General features: G+C 46.2%; 2 protein-coding genes across 3 annotated transcripts in view; one reads left to right on the top strand and one right to left on the bottom strand.

Annotated features, from left to right (window-relative positions):
• Window positions 1–12,414, bottom strand: part of LOC128693515 (uncharacterized) — a 61,921-nt gene extending 49,507 nt beyond the window's left edge. The window contains exons 1-4 of the mRNA XM_053783228.2: window positions 12,276–12,414; window positions 11,355–11,657; window positions 10,580–10,717; window positions 224–355 (exon numbers count right to left, since the gene is read on the bottom strand). Of these exons, the coding sequence (XP_053639203.1) occupies window positions 224–355; window positions 10,580–10,717; window positions 11,355–11,640 (556 nt within the window). The 5' untranslated portion in view covers window positions 11,641–11,657; window positions 12,276–12,414. The remainder of the gene's footprint in view (window positions 1–223; window positions 356–10,579; window positions 10,718–11,354; window positions 11,658–12,275) is intronic.
• A 642-nt stretch (window positions 12,415–13,056) lies between these two features.
• The window catches only part of LOC128693513 (uncharacterized), a 31,714-nt gene continuing 23,473 nt past the window's right edge, over window positions 13,057–21,297 (top strand). For both annotated transcript variants that reach the window (XM_070080223.1, XM_053783226.2), the window contains exons 1-6: window positions 13,057–13,162; window positions 15,515–15,719; window positions 16,067–16,204; window positions 19,609–19,740; window positions 20,212–20,457; window positions 20,921–21,081. In XM_070080223.1, the coding sequence (XP_069936324.1) occupies window positions 13,157–13,162; window positions 15,515–15,719; window positions 16,067–16,204; window positions 19,609–19,740; window positions 20,212–20,457; window positions 20,921–21,081 (888 nt within the window). In that variant the 5' untranslated portion in view covers window positions 13,057–13,156. The remainder of the gene's footprint in view (window positions 13,163–15,514; window positions 15,720–16,066; window positions 16,205–19,608; window positions 19,741–20,211; window positions 20,458–20,920; window positions 21,082–21,297) is intronic.

Genomic DNA, 21,297 nt, shown 5'->3' with positions numbered 1-21,297 from the left:
TTAATTAGCAAGTTTCTTAGTTATCAGTTGTCAAAGGCATTTGTCGATAGATACTTGTCCTGTTTGTTGTGTGTGTGTGTGTATACGTGTGTATGTGTGTGTGTGTGTGTGTGTGTGTGTGTGTGTGTGTGTGTGTGTGTGTGTGTGTGTGTGTGTGTGTGTGTGTGTGTGTGCACGTGTGTGCACGTGTGTGTACGTGTGTGTACGTGTGTGAGGTACGTACTTGTGTCACAGTCCTGGAGACCAACAGCCTCACATCCGTCGTTGGTGATGATAAAGAGAGCTTCGTCCAGGAGGATGTTGTAATGCATCAACTCAGCCAGCAGAAATGGACGATGTTCAATCATTCCTTCCGCTGTTACAAAGGTGAACCAAGAGTTTATTGTAATTATAACTTGTTCAGCTATCAGAACTTTGCTGCCCTGTCCCTACACCCATTATGTACCTCTGTAATGTTGAGGTACAGTCCCTACACCCATTATGTACCTCTGTAATGTTGAGGTACAGTCCCTACACCCATTATGTACCTCTGTAATGTTGAGGTACAGTCCCTACACCCATTATGTACCTCTGTAATGTTGAGGTACAGTCCCTACACCCATTATGTACCTCTGATACCCCTCCTTCTGATAAACCTCCTACTGATACCCATCCTAATACCTCTCCTCCTGATACCCCTTATTCTGATACCCCTCCTACTGATACCCCTCCTTGTGATATCTCTCCTACTGATACTCCTCCTGATACCCCTCCTAATACCTCTCCTTCTGATACCCTTCCTTCTGATACCCCTCCTACTGATACCCCTCCTTGTGATATCTCTCCTACTGATACTCCTCCTGTTACCCCTCCTTCCGATACCCCTCCTTCTGATACCCCTCCTACTGATATCCTTCCTACTAATACCCATCCTACTGATACTCGTCTTATGATGCACTCCTACTGATACCCGCCTACTGATACCCCTCCTGATACCCCTCCTACTGATACCCCTTCTACTAATACCCCTCCTACTGATACCCTCTCTGATTCCCTCTTTCTAATAACATCCTTCTATTACTCTTATTCTGATACCCATCCTTTTTATATCGTCTTTCTGATACCCACCTTCCGATACTCTCCTTATGATACTATTCGTCCGATACTCCTTTCTGATACCCTCCTGATACCATCCCTCTGATGCCCTCCTTCTGATACCCTCCTTCTCATACCTTCATGCTGATACCCTCCTTCTGATACCCTCCTTCTGATACCATCCTTCTGATACCCTCCTTCTGATACTATCCTTCTGATACCATCCTTCTGATACCCTCCTTCTGATACCCTCCTTCTGATACCCTCCTTCTGATACCCTCCTTCTGATACCTTCCTTCTGATACCCTCCTTCTGATACCCTCCTTCTGATACCATCCTTCTGATACCCTCCTTCTGATACTATCCTTCTGATACCATCCTTCTGATACCCTCCTTCTGATACCCTCCTTCTGATACCCTCCTTCTGATACCCTCCTTCTGATACCTTCCTTCTGATACCCTCCTTCTGATACCATCCTTCTGATACCTTCCTTCTGATACCCTCCTTCTGATACCATCCTTCTGATACCATCCTTCTGATACCATCCATCTGATTCCATCCTTCTGATACCACCCTTCTGATACCCTCCTTCTGATACCCTCCTTCTGATACCCTCCTTCTGATACCTTCCTTCTGATACCCTCCTTCTGATACCATCCTTCTGATACCTTCCTTCTGATACCCTCCTTCTGATACCCTCCTTCTGATGCCCTCCTTCTGATACCTTCCTTCTGATACCCTCCTTCTGATACCATCCTTCTGATACCCTCCTGATACCATCTTTCTGATACCATCCTTCTGATGCCATCCATCTGATACCATCCTTCTGATACCATCCTTCTGATACCATCCTTCTGATACCCTCCTTCTGATACTCTCCTTCTGATACCATCCTTCTGATACCACCCTTCCGATACCGTCCTTCTGATACCTTCCTTCTGATACCCTCCTTCTGATACCCTCCTTCTGATACCATCCTTCTGATAACATCCTTCTGATACCATACTTCTGATACCCTCCTTCTGATACCCTCCTTCTGATACCATCCTTCTGATACCATCCATCTGATTCCATCCTTCTAATACCATCCTTCTGATACCATCCTTCTGATACCCTCCTTCTGATACCCTCCTTCTGATATCATCCTTCTGATAACATTCTTCTGATACCATCCTTCTGATACCATCCTTCTGATACCCTCCTTCTGATACCCTCCTTCTGATACCATCCTTCTGATACCATCCTTCTGATACCTTCCTTCTGATACCCTCCTTCTGATACCATCCTTCTGATACCCTTCTTCTGATACCCTCCTTCTGATACCCTCCTTCTGATACCCTCCTTCTGATACCCTCCTTCTGATACCCTCCTTCTGATACCATCCTTCTGATACCATCCATCTGATTCCATCCTTCTAATACCATCCTTCTGATACCATCCTTCTGATACCCTCCTTCTGATACCCTCCTTCTGATATCATCCTTCTGATAACATTCTTCTGATACCATCCTTCTGATACCATCCTTCTGATACCATCCTTCTGATACCCTCCTTCTGATACCCTCCTTCTGATATCATCCTTCTGATACCATCCTTCTGATACCCTCCTTCTGATACCCTCCTTCTGATATCATCCTTCTGATAACATTCTTCTGATACCATCCTTCTGATACCATCCTTCTGATACCATCCTTCTGATACCATCCTTCTGATACCATCCTTCTGATACCATCCTTCTGATACCCTCCTTCTGATACCATCCTTCTGATACCATCCTTCTGATACCCTCCTTCTGATACCCTCCTTCTGATACCATCCTTCTGATACCATCCTTCTGATACCATCCTTCTGATACCATCCTTCTGATACCTTCCTTCTGATACCATCCTTCTGATACCATCCTTCTGATACCATCCTTCTGATACCATCCTTCTGATACCATCCTTCTGATACCCTCCTTCTGATACCCTCCTTCTGATACCATCCTTCTGATACCATCCTTCTGATACCATCCTTCTGATACCATCCTTCTGATACCATCCTTCTGATACCCTCCTTCTGATACCATCCTTCTGATACCATCCTTCTGATACCATCCTTCTGATACCATCCTTCTGATACCATCCTTCTGATACCATCCTTCTGATACCCTCCTTCTGATACCATCCTTCTGATACCATCCTTCTGATACCATCCTTCTGATACCATCCTTCTGATACCATCCTTCTGATACCCTCCTTCTGATACCATCCTTCTGATACCATCCTTCTGATACCCTCCTTCTGATACCCTCCTTCTGATACCTTCCTTCTGATACCATCCTTCTGATACCATCCTTCTGATACCCTCCTTCTGATACCATCCTTCTGATACCATCCTTCTGATACCATCCTTCTGATACCCTCCTTCTGATACCATCCTTCTGATACCATCCTTCTGATACCATCCTTCTGATACCCTCCTTCTGATACCTTCCTTCTGATACCATCCTTCTGATACCATCCTTCTGATACCCTCCTTCTGATACCATCCTTCTGATACCATCCTTCTGATACCATCCTTCTGATACCCTCCTTCTGATACCTTCCTTCTGATACCATCCTTCTGATACCCTCCTTCTGATACCATCCTTCTGATACCCTTTTAAAATACAAGTGCCACTATCCACAATTTATCCGTTTCCACGTATCATTTACAACTAGGCTTACCTGCAGCCTGTGGTGATGGCAGCCGCCACTCCTGACACTGACAGCCTGTGGTGATGATAGTCACCACTCATGACACTGACAGCCTGTGGTGATGGCAGCCGCCACTCATGACACTGACAGCCTGTGGTGATGATAGTCACCACTCATGACACTGACAGCCTGTGGTAATGACAGTCACCATTCATGACACTGACAGCCTGTGGTAATGACAGTCACCACTCCTGACCCTGACAGCCTGTGGTAATGACAGTCACCATTCATGACACTGACAGCCTGTGGTGATGATAGTCACCACACATGACACTGACAGCCTGTGGTGATGACAGTCACCACTCATGACACTGACAGCCTGTGGTAATGACAGTCACCACTCATGACACTGACAGCCTGTGGTGATGATAGTCACCACTCATGACACTGACAGCCTGTGGTAATGACGTCACCACTCATGACACTGACAGCTTGTGGTAATGACAGTCACCACTCATGACACTGACAGCCTATGGTAATGACAGCCACCACTCATGACACTGACAGCCTGTGGTAATGACAGCCACCACTCCTGACACTGACAGCCTGTGGTAATGACAGTCACCACTCATGACACTGACAGCCTGTGGTAATGACAGTCACCACTCATGACACTGACAGCCTGTGGTAATGACAGTCACCACTCATGACAATGACAGCCTGTGGTGATGACAGTCACCACTCCTGACACTGACAGCCTGTGGTAATGACAGTCACCACTCATGACACTGACAGCCTGTGGTGATGACAGTCACCACTCACGACACTGACAGCCTATGGTAATGAGAGTCACCACTCATGACACTGACAGCCTGTGGTAATGACAGTCATCACTCATGACACCGACAGCCTGTGGTAATGACAGCCACCACTCCTGACACTGACAGCCTGTGGTAATGACAGCCACCACTCCTGACACTGACAGCCTGTGGTAATGACAGCCACCACTCCTGACACTGACAGCCTGTGGTAATGACAGTCACCACTCATGACACTGACAGCCTGTGGTAATGACAGTCAACACTCATGACAATGACAGCCTGTGGTGATGACAGTCACCACTCCTGACACTGACAGCCTGTGGTAATGACAGTCACCACTCATGACACTGACAGCCTGTTGTGATGACAGTCACCACTCATGACACTGACAGCCTGTGGTAATGACAGCCACCACTCATGACACTGACAGCCTGTGGTAATGACAGTCACCACTCATGACACTGACAGCCTGTGGTAATGACAGTCACCACTCATGACACTGACAGCCTGTGGTGATGATAGTCACCACTCATGACACTGACAGCCTGTGGTAATGACGTCACCACTCATGACACTGACAGCTTGTGGTAATGACAGTCACCACTCATGACACTGACAGCCTATGGTAATGACAGCCACCACTCATGACACTGACAGCCTGTGGTAATGACAGCCACCACTCCTGACACTGACAGCCTGTGGTAATGACAGTCACCACTCATGACACTGACAGCCTGTGGTAATGACAGTCACCACTCATGACACTGACAGCCTGTGGTAATGACAGTCACCACTCATGACAATGACAGCCTGTGGTGATGACAGTCACCACTCCTGACACTGACAGCCTGTGGTAATGACAGTCACCACTCATGACACTGACAGCCTGTGGTGATGACAGTCACCACTCATGACACTGACAGCCTATGGTAATGAGAGTCACCACTCATGACACTGACAGCCTGTGGTAATGACAGTCATCACTCATGACACCGACAGCCTGTGGTAATGACAGCCACCACTCCTGACACTGACAGCCTGTGGTAATGACAGCCACCACTCCTGACACTGACAGCCTGTGGTAATGACAGCCACCACTCCTGACACTGACAGCCTGTGGTAATGACAGTCACCACTCATGACACTGACAGCCTGTGGTAATGACAGTCAACACTCATGACAATGACAGCCTGTGGTGATGACAGTCACCACTCCTGACACTGACAGCCTGTGGTAATGACAGTCACCACTCATGACACTGACAGCCTGTTGTGATGACAGTCACCACTCATGACACTGACAGCCTGTGGTAATGACAGCCACCACTCATGACACTGACAGCCTGTGGTAATGACAGTCACCACTCATGACACTGACAGCCTGTGGTAATGACAATCACCACTCATGACTCCGAAAGCCTGTGGGGATGACAGTCACCACTCCTGACACTGACAGCCTGTGGTAATGACAGCCACCACTCCTGACACTGACAGCCTGTGGTAATGACAGTCACCACTCATGACACTGACAGCCTGTGGTAATGACAGTCACCACTCATGACAATGACAGCCTGTGGTGATGACAGTCACCACTCCTGACACTGACAGCCTGTGGTAATGACAGTCACCACTCCTGACACTGACTGCCTGTGGTAATGACAGCCACCACTCCTGACACTGACAGCCTGTGGTAATGACAGCCACCACTCATGACACTGACAGCCTGTGGTGATGACAGTCATCACTCCTGACACTGACAGCCTGTGGTAATGACAGCCACCACTCCTGACACTGACAGCCTGTGGTAATGACAGCCACCACTCCTGACACTGACAGCCTGTGGTAATGACAGCCACCACTCATGACACTGACAGCCTGTGGTAATGACAGCCACAACTCCTGACACTGACAGCCTGTTGTAATGACAGCCACCACTCCTGACACTGACAGCTTGTGGTAATGACAGCAACCACTCCTGACACTGACAGCCTGTGGTAATGACAGTCACCACTCATGACACTGACAGCCTGTGGTAATGACAGTCACCACTCATGACAATGACAGCCTGTGGTGATGACAGCCACCACTCATGACAGCTATAATAAATACCATTGCGAGGAAGAGAAAGCTGTGTTGAGACACTGGTGTATGAGGGACAGACAGCAGAGACACTGGTGTATGAGGGACAGGCAGCAGAGACACTGGTGTATGAGGGACAGGTAGCAGAGACACTGGTGTATGAGGGACAGACAGCAGAGACACTGGTGTATGAGGGACAGGCAGCAGAGACACTGGTGTATGAGGGACAGGTAGCAGAGACACTGGTGTATGAGGGACAGGCAGCAGAGACACTGGTGTATGAGGGACAGGCAGCAGAGACACTGGTGTATGAGGGACAGGCAGCAGAGACACTGGTGTATGAGGGACAGGCAGCAGAGACACTGGTGTATGAGGGACAGGCAGCAGAGACACTGGTGTATGAGGGACAGGCAGCAGAGACACTGGTGTATGAGGGACAGGTAGCAGAGACACTGGTGTATGAGGGACAGGTAGCAGAGACACTGGTGTATGAGGGACAGGTAGCAGAGACACTGGTGTATGAGGGACAGGTAGCAGAGACACTGGTGTATGAGGGACAGGTAGCAGAGACACTGGTGTATGAGGGACAGGTAGCAGAGACACTGGTGTATGAGGGACAGGCAGCAGAGACACTGGTGTATGAGGGACAGGCAGCAGAGACACTGGTGTATGAGGGACAGGTACCAGAGACACTGGTGTATGAGGGACAGGCAGCAGAGACACTGGTGTATGAGGGACAGGCAGCAGAGACACTGGTGTATGAGGGACAGGCAGCAGAGACACTGGTGTATGAGGGACAGGCAGCAGAGACACTGGTGTATGAGGGACAGGTAGCAGAGACACTGGTGTATGAGGGACAGGTAGCAGAGACACTGGTGTATGAAGGACAGGTAGCAGAGACACTGGTGTATGAGGGACAGGCAGCAGAGACACTGGTGTATGAGGGACAGGCAGCAGAGATACTGGTGTATGAGGGACAGGTAGCAGAGACACTGGTGTATGAGGGACAGGCAGCAGAGACACTGGTGTATGAGGGTCAGTCAGCAGAGACACTGGTGTATGAGGGACAGGTAGCAGAGACACTGGTGTGTGAGGGACAGGCAGCAGAGACACTGGTGTATGAGGGACAGGCAGCATAGACACTGGTGTATGAGGGACAGGTAGCAGAGACACTGGTGTATGAGGGACAAGTAGCAGAGACACTGGTGTATGAGGGACAGGTAGCAGAGACACTGGTGTATGAGGGACAGGCAGCAGAGACACTGGTGTATGAGGGACAGGCAGCAGAGACACTGGTGTATGAGGGACAGGCAGCAGAGACACTGGTGTATGAGGGACAGGCAGCAGAGACACTGGTGTATGAGGGACAGGCAGCAGAGACACTGGTGTATGAGGGACAGGCAGCAGAGACACTGGTGTATAAGGGACAGGCAGCAGAGACACTGGTGTATGAGGGACAGGTAGCAGAGACACTGGTGTATGAGGGACAGGCAGCAGAGACACTGGTGTATGAGGGACAGGCAGCAGAGACACTGGTGTATGAGGGACAGGCAGCAGAGACACTGGTGTATGAGGGACAGGCAGCAGAGACACTGGTGTATGAGGGACAGGCAGCAGAGACACTGGTGTATGAGGGACAGGCAGCAGAGACACTGGTGTATGAGGGACAGGTAGCAGAGACACTGGTGTATGAGGGACAGGCAGCAGAGACACTGGTGTATGAGGGACAGGCAGCAGAGACACTGGTGTATGAGGGACAGGTAGCAGACACTGGTGTATGAGGGACAGGCAGCAGAGACACTGGTGTATGAGAGGGACAGGCAGCAGAGACACTGGTGTATGAGGGACAGGCAGCAGAGACACTGGTGTATGAGGGACAGGCAGCAGAGACACTGGTGTATGAGGGACAGGCAGCAGAGACACTGGTGTATGAGGGACAGGTAGCAGAGACACTGGTGTGGTGTATGAGGGACAGGCAGCAGAGACACTGGTGTATGAGGGACAGGCAGCAGAGTCACTGGTGTATGAGGGACAGGTGTATGAGGGACAGCAGAGACACTGGTGTATGAGGGACAGGCAGCAGAGACACTGGTGTATGAGGGACAGGTAGCAGAGACACTGGTGTATGAGGGACAGGCAGCAGAGACACTGGTGTATGAGGGACAGGCAGCAGAGACACTGGTGTATGAGGGACAGGCAGCAGAGACACTGGTGTATGAGGGACAGGCAGCAGAGACACTGGTGTATGAGGGACAGGCAGCAGAGACACTGATGACACAGAGACACTGGTGTATGAGGGACAGGCAGCAGAGACACTGGTGTATGAGGGACAGGCAGCAGAGACACTGGTGTATGAGGGACAGACAGCAGAGACACTGGTGTATGAGGGACAGGCAGCAGAGACACTGGTGTATGAGGGACAGGCAGCAGAGACACTGGTGTATGAGGGACAGGCAGCAGAGACACTGGTGTATGAGGGACAGGCAGCAGAGACACTGGTGTATGAGGGACAGGCAGCAGAGACACTGGTGTATGAGGGACAGACAGCAGAGACACTGGTGTATGAGGGACAGGCAGCAGAGACACTGGTGTATGAGGGACAGGCAGCAGAGACACTGGTGTATGAGGGACAGGCAGCAGAGACACTGGTGTATGAGGGACAGGCAGCAGAGACACTGGTGTATGAGGGACAGGCAACAGAGACACTGGTGTATGAGGGACAGGCAGCAGAGACACTGGTGTATGAGGGACAGGCAGCAGAGACACTGGTGTATGAGGGACAGGCAGCAGAGACACTGGTGTATGAGGGACAGGCAGCAGAGACACTGGTGTATGAGGGACAGGCAGCAGAGACACTGGTGTATGAGGGACAGGCAGCAGAGACACTGGTGTATGAGGGACAGGCAGCAGAGACACTGGTGTATGAGGGACAGGCAGCAGAGGCACTGGTGTATGAGGGACAGGCAGCAAAGACACTGGTGTATGAGGGACAGGCAGCAGAGACACTGGTGTATGAGGGACAGGCAGCAGAGACACTGGTGTATGAGGGACAGGCAGCAGAGACACTGGTGTATGAGGGACAGGCAGCAGAGACACTGGTGTATGAGGGACAGGCAGCAGAGACACTGGTGTATGAGGGACAGGCAGCAGAGACACTGGTGTATGAGGGACAGGTAGCAGAGACACTGGTGTATGAGGGACAGGCAGCAGAGACACTGGTGTATGAGGGACAGGTAGCAGAGACGATGGTATATGAGGGACAGGCAGCAGAGACACTGGTGTATGAGGGACAGGCAGCAGAGACACTGGTGTATGAGGGACAGGCAGCAGAGACACTGGTGTATGAGGGACAGGCAGCAGAGACACTGGTGTATGAGGGACAGGTAGCAGAGACGATGGTATATGAGGGACAGGCAGCAGAGACACTGGTGTATGAGGGACAGGCAGCAGAGACACTGGTGTATGAGGGACAGGCAGCAGAGACACTGGTGTATGAGGGACAGGCAGCAGAGACACTGGTGTATGAGGGACAGGCAGCAGAGACACTGGTGTATGAGGGACAGGCAGCAGAGACACTGGTGTATGAGGGACAGGCAGCAGAGACACTGGTGTATGAGGGACAGGCAGCAGAGACACTGGTGTATGAGGGACAGGCAGCAGAGACACTGGTGTATGAGGGACAGGCAGCAGAGACACTGGTGTATGAGGGACAGGCAGCAGAGACACTTACGATGATTGGTAACGTAATAGGAGGTAATGGTGATTTATTCATAGGAGAAAACGAATTAGCACGACAGGAAGAAAGAGAAGGAAGAAGAGGAGGAGAAGCAGCAGCAGGAAGAGATGGCAAGGCGAAGCAATTGAGATTTGTTAAGTTACAACGAGAGGGAGTCTAAAGTACTCACGTGAATAGACTGATGTACTCACCTAAATAGTAATCAAGTACTCCACGCTGCTCGATTCCATTGTACATTTCTTGTCCATACATAACGTACTGTAACTCAGTGTTAAGGAAGGAGATCTCCAGCTCCGTAATGAACGAGTCTGGCACCGTCGGCAGCGTTGCTGTGATGGAACACCAACAAGTTACTTGATCAATAGTCTTTGATGCTGGTGAAGGTATCTTGATCCATAAAACTGAAGCTAACATCCCCTTTCCTGGATCAGGTCTGACTGCCTCATACACCCTGGCTAGCATGTGACCCTTACGGTCTTACCGCTTCCACATGAATTTAATAATAAATAAAATTCTATTTGTTATTATTGATGCTACTCTTATATACATACAAGAAATAACGTCAGATACCAACGCCTTTCAACCCGTTTTCAATTCATTATTTTTCTCATTCTTATCCTCATATCTTCCTTTATTTCCATCTCTTCCATTTTCTCCCCCTAAATATTTTTACCCTCTCTCCCTTCATCCTTTATTTTTTACCCTCCCTCTTTTGCTACTTGTATTTCGCTGCTTTCCTGTTTCTCCTGTACTTGACTTAAGTAGGGACGTGTGATGGACACATTCTCCTTCTTTGCTTACCTCATTTCATAAATCCCTCCTTCCCATTTTCACTACTTGTCTGCTTGTTTTTCCTGCATCGCTCCCTCCTTCCCTCCCTCTCTCTCCCGCCCTTCTTCCCTGCCTCTCTGTCCCTCCTTCCTTCCCTCCCTCTCTCTCCCTCCCTCCTTCCCTGTCTATACCTACGAGAGTTTGGTGGGGACGGATGCTGGACACATCCTTCATCATCCTTGAACCTCTGCCTGTAGAGTTCCATTTTAGCGTTGAGATCCGCTCTCTGCCTGGTGTTTCGGCTCTTACGGGGGTCCATGGCCCTACTGGGGCCACCCATACCGACATGACGCCCCCTGGTGCCAGGGTGAGTGAAGTGATGGGCCCTGCTGCCAGGGGAAGTGGAGGAGAGCACCCACACTGTCGCCTGTACCAGCAGAAGTATCAGTATTATCTTCAGTCTGTGAGACAGCATCCTCATCTCAGGTCAAACAACAGCTGTAAACACGAGAAATATGGATGCTGAGAAGCGTGTTGGGTTGTGTTTGTCATTGTATATTTGTAATTCCATAAGTGATGAAGTGTTGATGTTGAGAGACGATGCTTTAAAATATCTCGACTGAGGTGGTGTAGGTGTTATGTTAGTCAGGAAACAGAAGTCTTCTAATGGTATCTTTATCATCTGATGACCCGGTAACTGGCTAAACATTCACTAGACTACGGTAGCTAATGAAAAGCTAGCTTTCCCTACTCTCTCTCTCTCTCTCTCTCTCTCTCTCTCTCTCTCTCTCTCTCTCTGTCTCTCTCTCTTTGTAAATAGTGAAGTATCTTATAAAATTCATCTCTTTTTTTTTTTTGTAAAAGTGATTAAAAAAGTACTTTTGGATGCACTTTTTGAATTATATTGACGAGAAAAGGCATTATATAGAGGAGCATGAGAGAGCAGACTACATTATTACTTTCCAAAATTCTATTCGGTAGTTTGTCACACACATCTATAACTCTGCATGACAACAATAACTTTCCTATACTCTTTCTAAATGACATTTTATCCCATGAATGGTTCTATAACACGGAGAAGTGTCCGCACCGCCACCCTCCACACATCAACTTTACCGTTCACGATGTAGTCGGCCACAGTTAGTGTTGCCTTAACCAAAACTGCTGAGGAACTGAGGTGTTCACGAGGGCCAGGGCTGAGAGACGCCCCCCTACCTCGGCCCTATATCCCTATCCCCCCCTAGCTCTATCTGGCTTCCACTGATCGTATCTGGCGGTATCTGCCGATCACCTTATTCATGTCACAAGTTGAGAAACATAGAGTCGACCACAGAACCATTATACTCCCACACAAACACGCCCCTCACGTCCATATTATTATTTTCTGTTCTCGCTACCGCTTATTACGAACCTTACCTAGCCTAAGCTAATTATATATATATATATATATATATATATATATATATATATATATATATATATATATATATATATATATATATATATATATATATATATATATATGTTAAGAAACGGGTTCACTATAATTTTAGATCCTTTAATAAGAGGTGCCTCGATGTTGATGCCTTGATATCGGAGCCTTAATGTTGTTACCTTGATGTCGGTGCCTTGATGTCGGTGCCTTGATGTTGGTACCTTGATATCGGTGCCTTGATGTTGGTAAACCCGTAATCAACACGTTCTCTGTGGCTGATATGGTCGGCGTCCTGTATGACGGGTATCTCAGAGGGCGTGAAGGGGCGGACGATACACACTTGTATCACCACCTGATAACACACCAGCAGAGAGGAGAGAGAGGAGCCAAGGAGAGAGAGAGAGAGAGAGAGAGAGAGAGAGAGAGAGAGAGAGAGAGAGAGAGAGAGATACAGAGGTTGCAGTTAGTACCTGACTGGGATACCACACGTGCTGGAGTAACTGACCCAGTCTCTTGAAGTTGGGTTGACACTGGTGGTCACAAAACTGTTTTAGACTTTAAGATGAAGGTACGTTCGTGTGTGTGTGTGTGTGTGTGTGTGTGTGTGTGTGTGTGTGTGTGTGTGTGTGTGTGTGTGTGTGTAAATTACCATATGTGTTTGTGGTTTTACTTGTGTGAATTTTTTTAATGTGTCCATGGATTTATATATACAAATTATTTTATATATGTACATGGATTTACATGACTCAAGAAATCGTAATGAAACGATTGCAACCAAACCATACCCCGGCCGGGTTGAACCCGCGGTCATAGAGTCTCAAAACTTCAGCCCGTCGCAGTGAAGGGACTTAAGCTAGAGTTCGTCACGGCCACGCTACTATTATTCATGTCACAAGAATAATAGATCCTCTCTCTCCCTGATCAATGAGCTTCATCATACCTCGCCTTAAAACTATGTATGGTTCCTGCCTCCACTACTTCACTTGCTAGGCTATTCCACTTCCTGACAACTCTATGACTGAACAAATACTTCCTAACATCCCTTTGACTCATCTGAGTCTTCAACTTCCAATTGTGACCCCTTGTTTCTGTGTCCCCTCTCTGGAACATCCTGTCTCTGTCCACCTTATCTATTCCACGCAGTATTTTGTATGTCGTTATCATGTCTCCCTTAACCCTCCTGTCCTCTAGTGTCGTCAGGCCGATTTCCCTTAACCTTTCTTCGTAGGACATACCTCTTAGCTCTGGAACTAACCTTGTTGCAAACCTTTGCACTTTCTCTAAGTTTTTAGCGTGCTTGACCCGGTGTGAGTTTCAGTCTGGTGCTGCATATACCAGTATGGGCCTGACGTACACAGTGTACAGTGTCTTGAATGATTCCTTACTAAGGTATCGGAACGCTATTCTCAGGTTTGCCAGGCGCCCATATGCTGCAGCAGTTATTTGGTTGATGTGTGCTTCCGGTGAAGTGTTCGGTGTTATATTCACCCCAAGATCTTTCTGTGTATGCGTGTGTGTGCATGTTTGTGTATTCATGGCTATGTATATATATATATATATATATATATATATATATATATATATATATATATATATATATATATATATATATATATATATATATAATATATATATATATATATATATATATATATAAATAATGTCATGTGTGTGTTTGAACACATGTGTTCACCTATTATAGGTAGCAGAGGTCGAGCCTCAGCTCCTGGCCCTGCCTCTCAAAGTAACATCTACAGGATTCACCATCTCCTGGTGTCGTAAGCCCTACCATATCTGTTCTGAAAACTGTGTATACATCCTACCATTTATGTAAAGTAAAAGGACACAAGTGCAACTAATGTGACATTTACTGTGGCAACGTTTCGCTCTCCAGGAGCTTTATCAAGCTCCTTGATAAAGCTCCTGGAGAGCGAAACGTTGCCACAATAAAATGTCACATTAGTTGCACTTGTGTCCTTTTTACTTTACATATTGTCGGTAATTCTACCAACTTTATTACAATCCTACCATTTAGTTGACTTTTCGCTCAGGGTGAAATGATTGATACGATGTTTCGCGTGTGGTTACGGCAGGTGAATGATAAGTTAGATGCGTGGAACGTCCAGCAGAATGATGTTAAAGGAACGACTCTTAGCGCACTGAACGACATGATGACAGGAAAATTAAATGTCTGTTAACAAATTCTCGCAAATTCTTGTCAATGTTGCGGAAATCTGATGTTAAAACTGACTGCTCAACAGTTTTAACATCGTGTGCTGAATGTTAAGATCGTGTGTTGAATGTTAACACCGTGTGTTCAATGTTAACATCGTGTGTTCAATGTTAACACCGTGTGTTCAATGTTAACACCGTGTGTTCAATGTTAACATCGTGTGTTCAATGTTAACACCGTGTGTTCAATGTTAACATCGTGTGTTCAATGTTAACATCGTGTGTTCAATGTTAATATCGTGTGTTGAATGTTAACATCGTGTGTTCAATGTTAACATCGTGTGTTCAATGTTAATATCGTGTGTTGAATGTTAACACCGTGTGTTGAGTGTTAACATCGTGTGTTCAATGTTAACACCGTGTGTTCAATGTTAATATCGTGTGTTGAATGTTAACACCGTGTGTTGAGTGTTAACATCGTGTGTTCAATGTTAACACCGTGTGTTCAATGTTAATATCGTGTGTTGAATGTTAACACCGTGTGTTGAGTGTTAACATCGCATGTTGAATGTTAACATCGCATATTGAATGTTAACATCGCGTGTAAATGTTAACTCGCAGGACTGTGTTAACACTGTTACTTAAGTACCTTCACACTACTATGTTCCTGACATGTATGCAAATTAGTGTACTGTGTCACCTCAGACAAATCACCTTCCCTCCCACACCTGTGCTTTCTCTTCTACAGTGGCACACCCTAGCAGCGTTGTTGCTGTTGGTGATGTTGGAGGGCGTGGTGGAGGGCGTGGTGGAGGGCGTGGGGGAAGGCAGATCAGGATACGACCGTAGGATGACGAAGGAGGAGAGGGAGGAGGTGTTCCAGAGGATGAGAAGAACTATTGTGAACGATGATCTGATCTGTCTACCTCCTGACGACCCTCCAGCAAACACTGGTATGGTGTATGGAACAAGAGAGATAGATAGATAGAGACAGAGAGAGAGAGAGAGAGAGAGAGAGAGAGAGAGAGAGAGAGAGAGAGAGAGAGAGAGAGAGAGAATGAATATCTATGTCTCTCATTCCAACCCATTTAATTCACCTTTTACCTTCTGATGAAGATTTCATTCAGGAACCGAAAGTCCTCTATCATCCATTTACGATATATCCCTTACGGATCCAATTTCCTTATTGACATAATAATAATTATCATTATTATGATTATAATACAATGCCTATTCAAATATCCCTGAAGAAAGGATCACATGGTATAAATATCGTCTCACTTGGCCATCTCTCGTACAGATCCCCTGCCTACCATCCCACGTTCCTTCACCACCAAGGTGGAGATCGCTCTCCAGATGACTGACCAGTTGTTCCTGGCCTACGGAACAGAATCCTTCGACGGCGTCTTCAACAGAGGCGTCCTTGCCTATGAGTTAGGTAAGTTTCTCCACCCCTATATAGGTAAGGCAATAGTCAAGAATACTCTAATCTCCTAAAAGAATTATTAAATAATCTGTCAGTGTGTGTACACTGAGAGAAATACACATCTCTGTGTGTATACCGTGACTATCTCAGGATACATTAAGTGTTCACAGCTCTTTTTATATGTAAATAAAACAGAAAATGACTATTTAACATAGAAATGGATTACAATTATCATCGTCATTATTATTAATTTAATTTTATTGTTTATTATCACTGATATCGATTGACATTCTTGCTTGAAACAATCTCTGTTATCTAGTTTATATGTCTACCTCACATCTATCAAATGACTGTTTCACTTCAAGGAATACAAACCACGTAAAGCAGGTCCATCATTACATAGGCGATGTTTCGCCCTAATGGGAATTTATCAAGTTTTATATCGACTGATGAAGTTCATACTGCCTATTTTACCATCCCAGTTTATCTGTTACGAGAAATTAATCACATTTTGATTCAGTGGTGTATGGCACCCAGTGGTGTATGGCACCCAGTGGTGTATGGCACCGTCCTCTTAGCTTAGTACACTTTAATATATAAACAAACCTCTTAACTGTACTTATAAATGTTTCACAAATTTAAGAGAACCAACTTGTTTGGGCCATTGTAATTTATCAATAATGTAGATGTGGTGTCCGTTGACTAATGATTCTGATCCAGTGTTAAGGGAGCTACCATTAATGATTCTGATCCAGTGTTAAGGGAGCTACCATTAATGATTCTGATCCAGTGTTAAGGGAGCTACCATTAATGATTCTGATCCAGTGTTAAGGAAGCTACTATTAATGATTCTGATCCAGTGTTAAGGGAGCTACCATTAATGATTCTGATCCAGTGTTAAGGGAGCTACCATTAATGATTCTGATCCAGTGTTAAGGGAGCTACCATTAATGATTCTGATCCAGTATTAAGGGAGCTACCATTAATGATTCTGATCCAGTGTTAAGGGAGCTACCATTAATGATTCTGATCCAGTGTTAAGGGAGCTACCATTAATGATTCTGATCCAGTGTTAAGGGAGCTACCATTAATGATTCTGATCCAGTGTTAAGGGAGCTACCATTAATGATTCTGATCCAGTGTTAAGGGAGCTACCATTAATGATTCTGATCCAGTGTTAAGGGAGCTACCATTAATGATTCTGATCCAGTGTTAAGGGAGCTACCATTAATGATTCTGATCCAGTGTTAAGGGAGCTATCATTAATGATTCTGATCCAGTGTTAAGGGAGCTACCATTAATGATTCTGATCCAGTGTTAAGGGAGCTACCATTAATGATTCTGATCCAGTGTTAAGGGAGCTACCATTAATGATTCTGATCCAGTGTTAAGGGAGCTACCATTAATGATTCTGATCCAGTGTTAAGGGAGCTACCATTAATGATTCTGATCCAGTGTTAAGGGAGCTCCCATTAATGATTCTGATCCAGTGTTAAGGGAGCTACCATTAATGATTCTGATCCAGTGTTAAGGGAGCTACCATTAATGATTCTGATCCAGTGTTAAGGGAGCTACCATTAATGATTCTGATCCAGTGTTAAGGGAGCTACCATTAATGATTCTGATCCAGTGTTAAGGGAGCTACCATTAATGATTCTGATCCAGTGTTAAGGGAGCTACCATTAATGATTCTGATCCAGTGTTAAGGGAGCTACCATTAATGATTCTGATCCAGTGTTAAGGGAGCTACCATTAATGATTCTGATCCAGTGTTAAGGGAGCTACCATTAATGATTCTGATCCAGTGTTAAGGGAGCTACCATTAATGATTCTGATCCAGTGTTAAGGGAGCTACCATTAATGATTCTGATCCAGTGTTAAGGGAGCTACCATTAATGATTCTGATCCAGTGTTAAGGGAGCTACCATTAATGATTCTGATCCAGTGTTAAGGGAGCTACCATTAATGATTCTGATCCAGTGTTAAGGGAGCTACCATTAATGATTCTGATCCAGTGTTAAGGGAGCTACCATTAATGATTCTGATCCAGTGTTAAGGGAGCTACCATTAATGATTCTGATCCAGTGTTAAGGGAGCTACCATTAATGATTCTGATCCAGTGTTAAGGAAGCTACTATTAATGATTCTGATCCAGTGTTAAGGGAGCTACCATTAATGATTCTAATCCAGTGTTAAGGGAACTCCCATTAATGACTGAACCAGCGTTAAAGGAACTCCCATTAATGACTCTGAATAAGTGTTAAGGGAACTGCCATTAATGACTCTGATCCACTGTTAAGGGAACTCCCATTAATGACTGAACCAGCGTTAAAGGAACTCCCATTAATGACTCTGAATAAGTGTTAAGGGAACTCCCATTAATGACTCTGATCCAGTGTTGAGGGAACTCCTATTAATGACTTTGATCCTGTGTTAAGGGAACTCCCATTAATGACTCTGATCCAGTGTAAAGGGAACTCCCATTAATGACTCTGAACCTTACAGTTTTACAAAAAATAAAAACCTGGGTCATGTTGCAAAGGTGCAAGTGACTGCAATAATCTGGGATCATCTTGTAGCAACATGGAGCTCTCATCTGATGTTATTGATATTATAATACATCCTTTTAATTCTATACATTATGATGTAGGTGTTGTAGTTCCCCCATTATACAAGTGTGTCTACATGCATCTCTCACCCTTCTCTGTCTCTCACAGTCCTTCTCACTCTTTCACACTCCTTACTTCACTCTGTCACCCGCAGTCCAGTCTTCATTCTCTCACTCTCAGTCACTTTTTCAGCCCATCTCTCTGTCTCTCCATCCTGTCCTGTCCATATCTCTGTCTCTCCATCCTGTCCTTTCCATCTCTCTGTCTCTCCATCCTGTCCTTTCCATCTCTCTGTCTCTCCATTCTGTCCTTTCCATCTGTCTCTCCATCCTGTCCTTTCCATCTGTCTCTCCATCCTGTCCTTTCCATCTGTCTCTCCATCCTGTCCTTTCCATCTCTCTGTCTCTCCATCCTGTCCTTTTCATCTGTCTCTCCATCCTGTCCTTTCCATCTGTCTCTCCATCCTGTCCTTTCCATCTGTCTCTCCATCCTGTCCTTTCCATCTCTCTGTCTCTCCATCCTGTCCTTTCCATCTGTCTCTCCATCCTGTCCTTTCCATATCTCTGTCTCTCCATCCTGTCCTTTCCATCTCTCTGTCTCTCCATCCTGTCCTTTCCATCTCTCTGTCTCTCCATCCTGTCCTTTCCATCTGTCTCTCCATCCTGTCCTTTCCATCTGTCTCTCCATCCTGTCCTTTCCATCTGTCTCTCCATCCTGTCCTTTCCATCTCTCTGTCTCTCCATCCTGTCAATCCATCTCCCAGTCGTCATCATCTGATGTGACTCTCTCCCTCCTTTCCTCCTGCAGGAGAGGGTTTGGTCAATGATCGTCCACACATGCAGGAGGAGATCGTCCACTACGACATGACCAAGAACGAATCCCTCATTATCATCACCGATACCTCTTGCGAGGACACAGGCGAAGAAAACTGCGACCCAAGTCAGTCAGTCTGTTGTGTATACACCCAGATCTAATTCATCTTCCTTGGGTACCATTGAAAATGGGTCGGGCAAATAATTTTGTTAGTGGGTTTGGGTTTGAGAAGGACGTGCCTAGTATGGGCCAGTAGGCATGCCGCAGTGTTCCTCGTGTTAAGCAATCTTTTAGTACCCCCATTGGTGTCAGCTGATTCTCCTTATCCAATCACTGCCTGAGGAATCATTTTCTTTGTTCGGTCACTGCCGCAACAATCATTCTCCTTGTCCAGTCACTGCTTGAGAAACTATTCTTCTTGTCCAGTCACTGCTGCAGCAACCATTCTCCTCCTCCTGCAGTCACTGTTAGTGGAACGTTCTTCTATTCGTCCAGTCACTGCCCCACTACTCCCTATCATTTATGCTGCTCCTTTTACTTACAGAAGCAACTACATATTCCCACCAGTGTAAGCATTTCTCGTTCTGTCCGTCACAGAGAAGACTTGCCATGCAAAAACCACCAAGGAACTGGTCAACGAAATGTCCAGTGTCTTCGGCTTCGGGAGTGCCATCGGTGCCAACGGCATCTTCGGCACGATGGGTGTCCTGGAGTGGGGCCCACAGAACAACTACGTGTATATGGGAAAAGAAAACTGCAGAGGTATGCAATGCGACAGATACCAAGCTTGCATCACGGACAAGGAGGGGGTGCCCGTGGTTAAGCTTGTGTACTTCTGGTCTGGTAAGTAGCTCCTTTGTATGGTGCTGCCAGTGCCTTATTTGTATGGTCTGGTCAGCACCTTCTTTGTATGGTCCTGTCTGTGGCTCATTTATCAACAAAAAGTCACAGTAACTTTAATTGAGCAACTCACAACTAACTGTCAATTTAGTAAACAGAGATTCCAACTATGGTTGAGTTCCTTCAGGGTTTAACAATGACCTCTGGATCCACTTTCAGATCGTCTATTTTCCATTTCCATTTTGTGAATTGGTTGTGAATTATTTCCATGGATTTCTCCTGACTCCTAAATCCCAAATCCTTCCTTGGGATTTTTTTAAGCTTGTATTCCACATGTTTAAAAGATTTTATATTCACATTATCTTCACCTATCCTACTTACCTATTGTTCGCCCTCACGTGCGTGCGTTTCCACCTATTCGCTTACACATATCAAGGCACATATATTCACGTACATATTTCCACAGCAAGTAGCTGGCACGTAGCAAGCAACGGACCGTCCGTGCCCGTGGCAGTGGAGATTCAGTCAACAGGCAAGTACGGCACTCTCGTCACTCGCGAGGTTATGCAGCGCTTCGATTTTTACGAGGTCCTAAGAGACTTCCGGCCAAGCCTGGAGGAACTGATGGTGAGTAACTGGTCAGTCAATGACTGGTCAGTCAGTGACTGGTCAGGTACTGGACATGTATAGTGAGATACTGCCAATGTATTGTAAGACACTTCCCACGTATTGTAAATTCTTGCATCCACTTATCCCCCACCAATATACCCTCTCATGTGTCACGCGTCACACTTCACACAACACACCGCAGTGACCCTCAGGTCACAAGAGACTCAGTTCTCC

This window comes from Cherax quadricarinatus, unplaced genomic scaffold (genome assembly GCF_038502225.1).
Source record: "Cherax quadricarinatus isolate ZL_2023a unplaced genomic scaffold, ASM3850222v1 Contig237, whole genome shotgun sequence".
NCBI classification, from domain to species: domain Eukaryota; kingdom Metazoa; phylum Arthropoda; class Malacostraca; order Decapoda; family Parastacidae; genus Cherax; species Cherax quadricarinatus.
The sequence above is the reverse complement of the archived record's forward strand: the minus strand, read 5'-3'. Positions and strand labels throughout refer to the sequence as shown.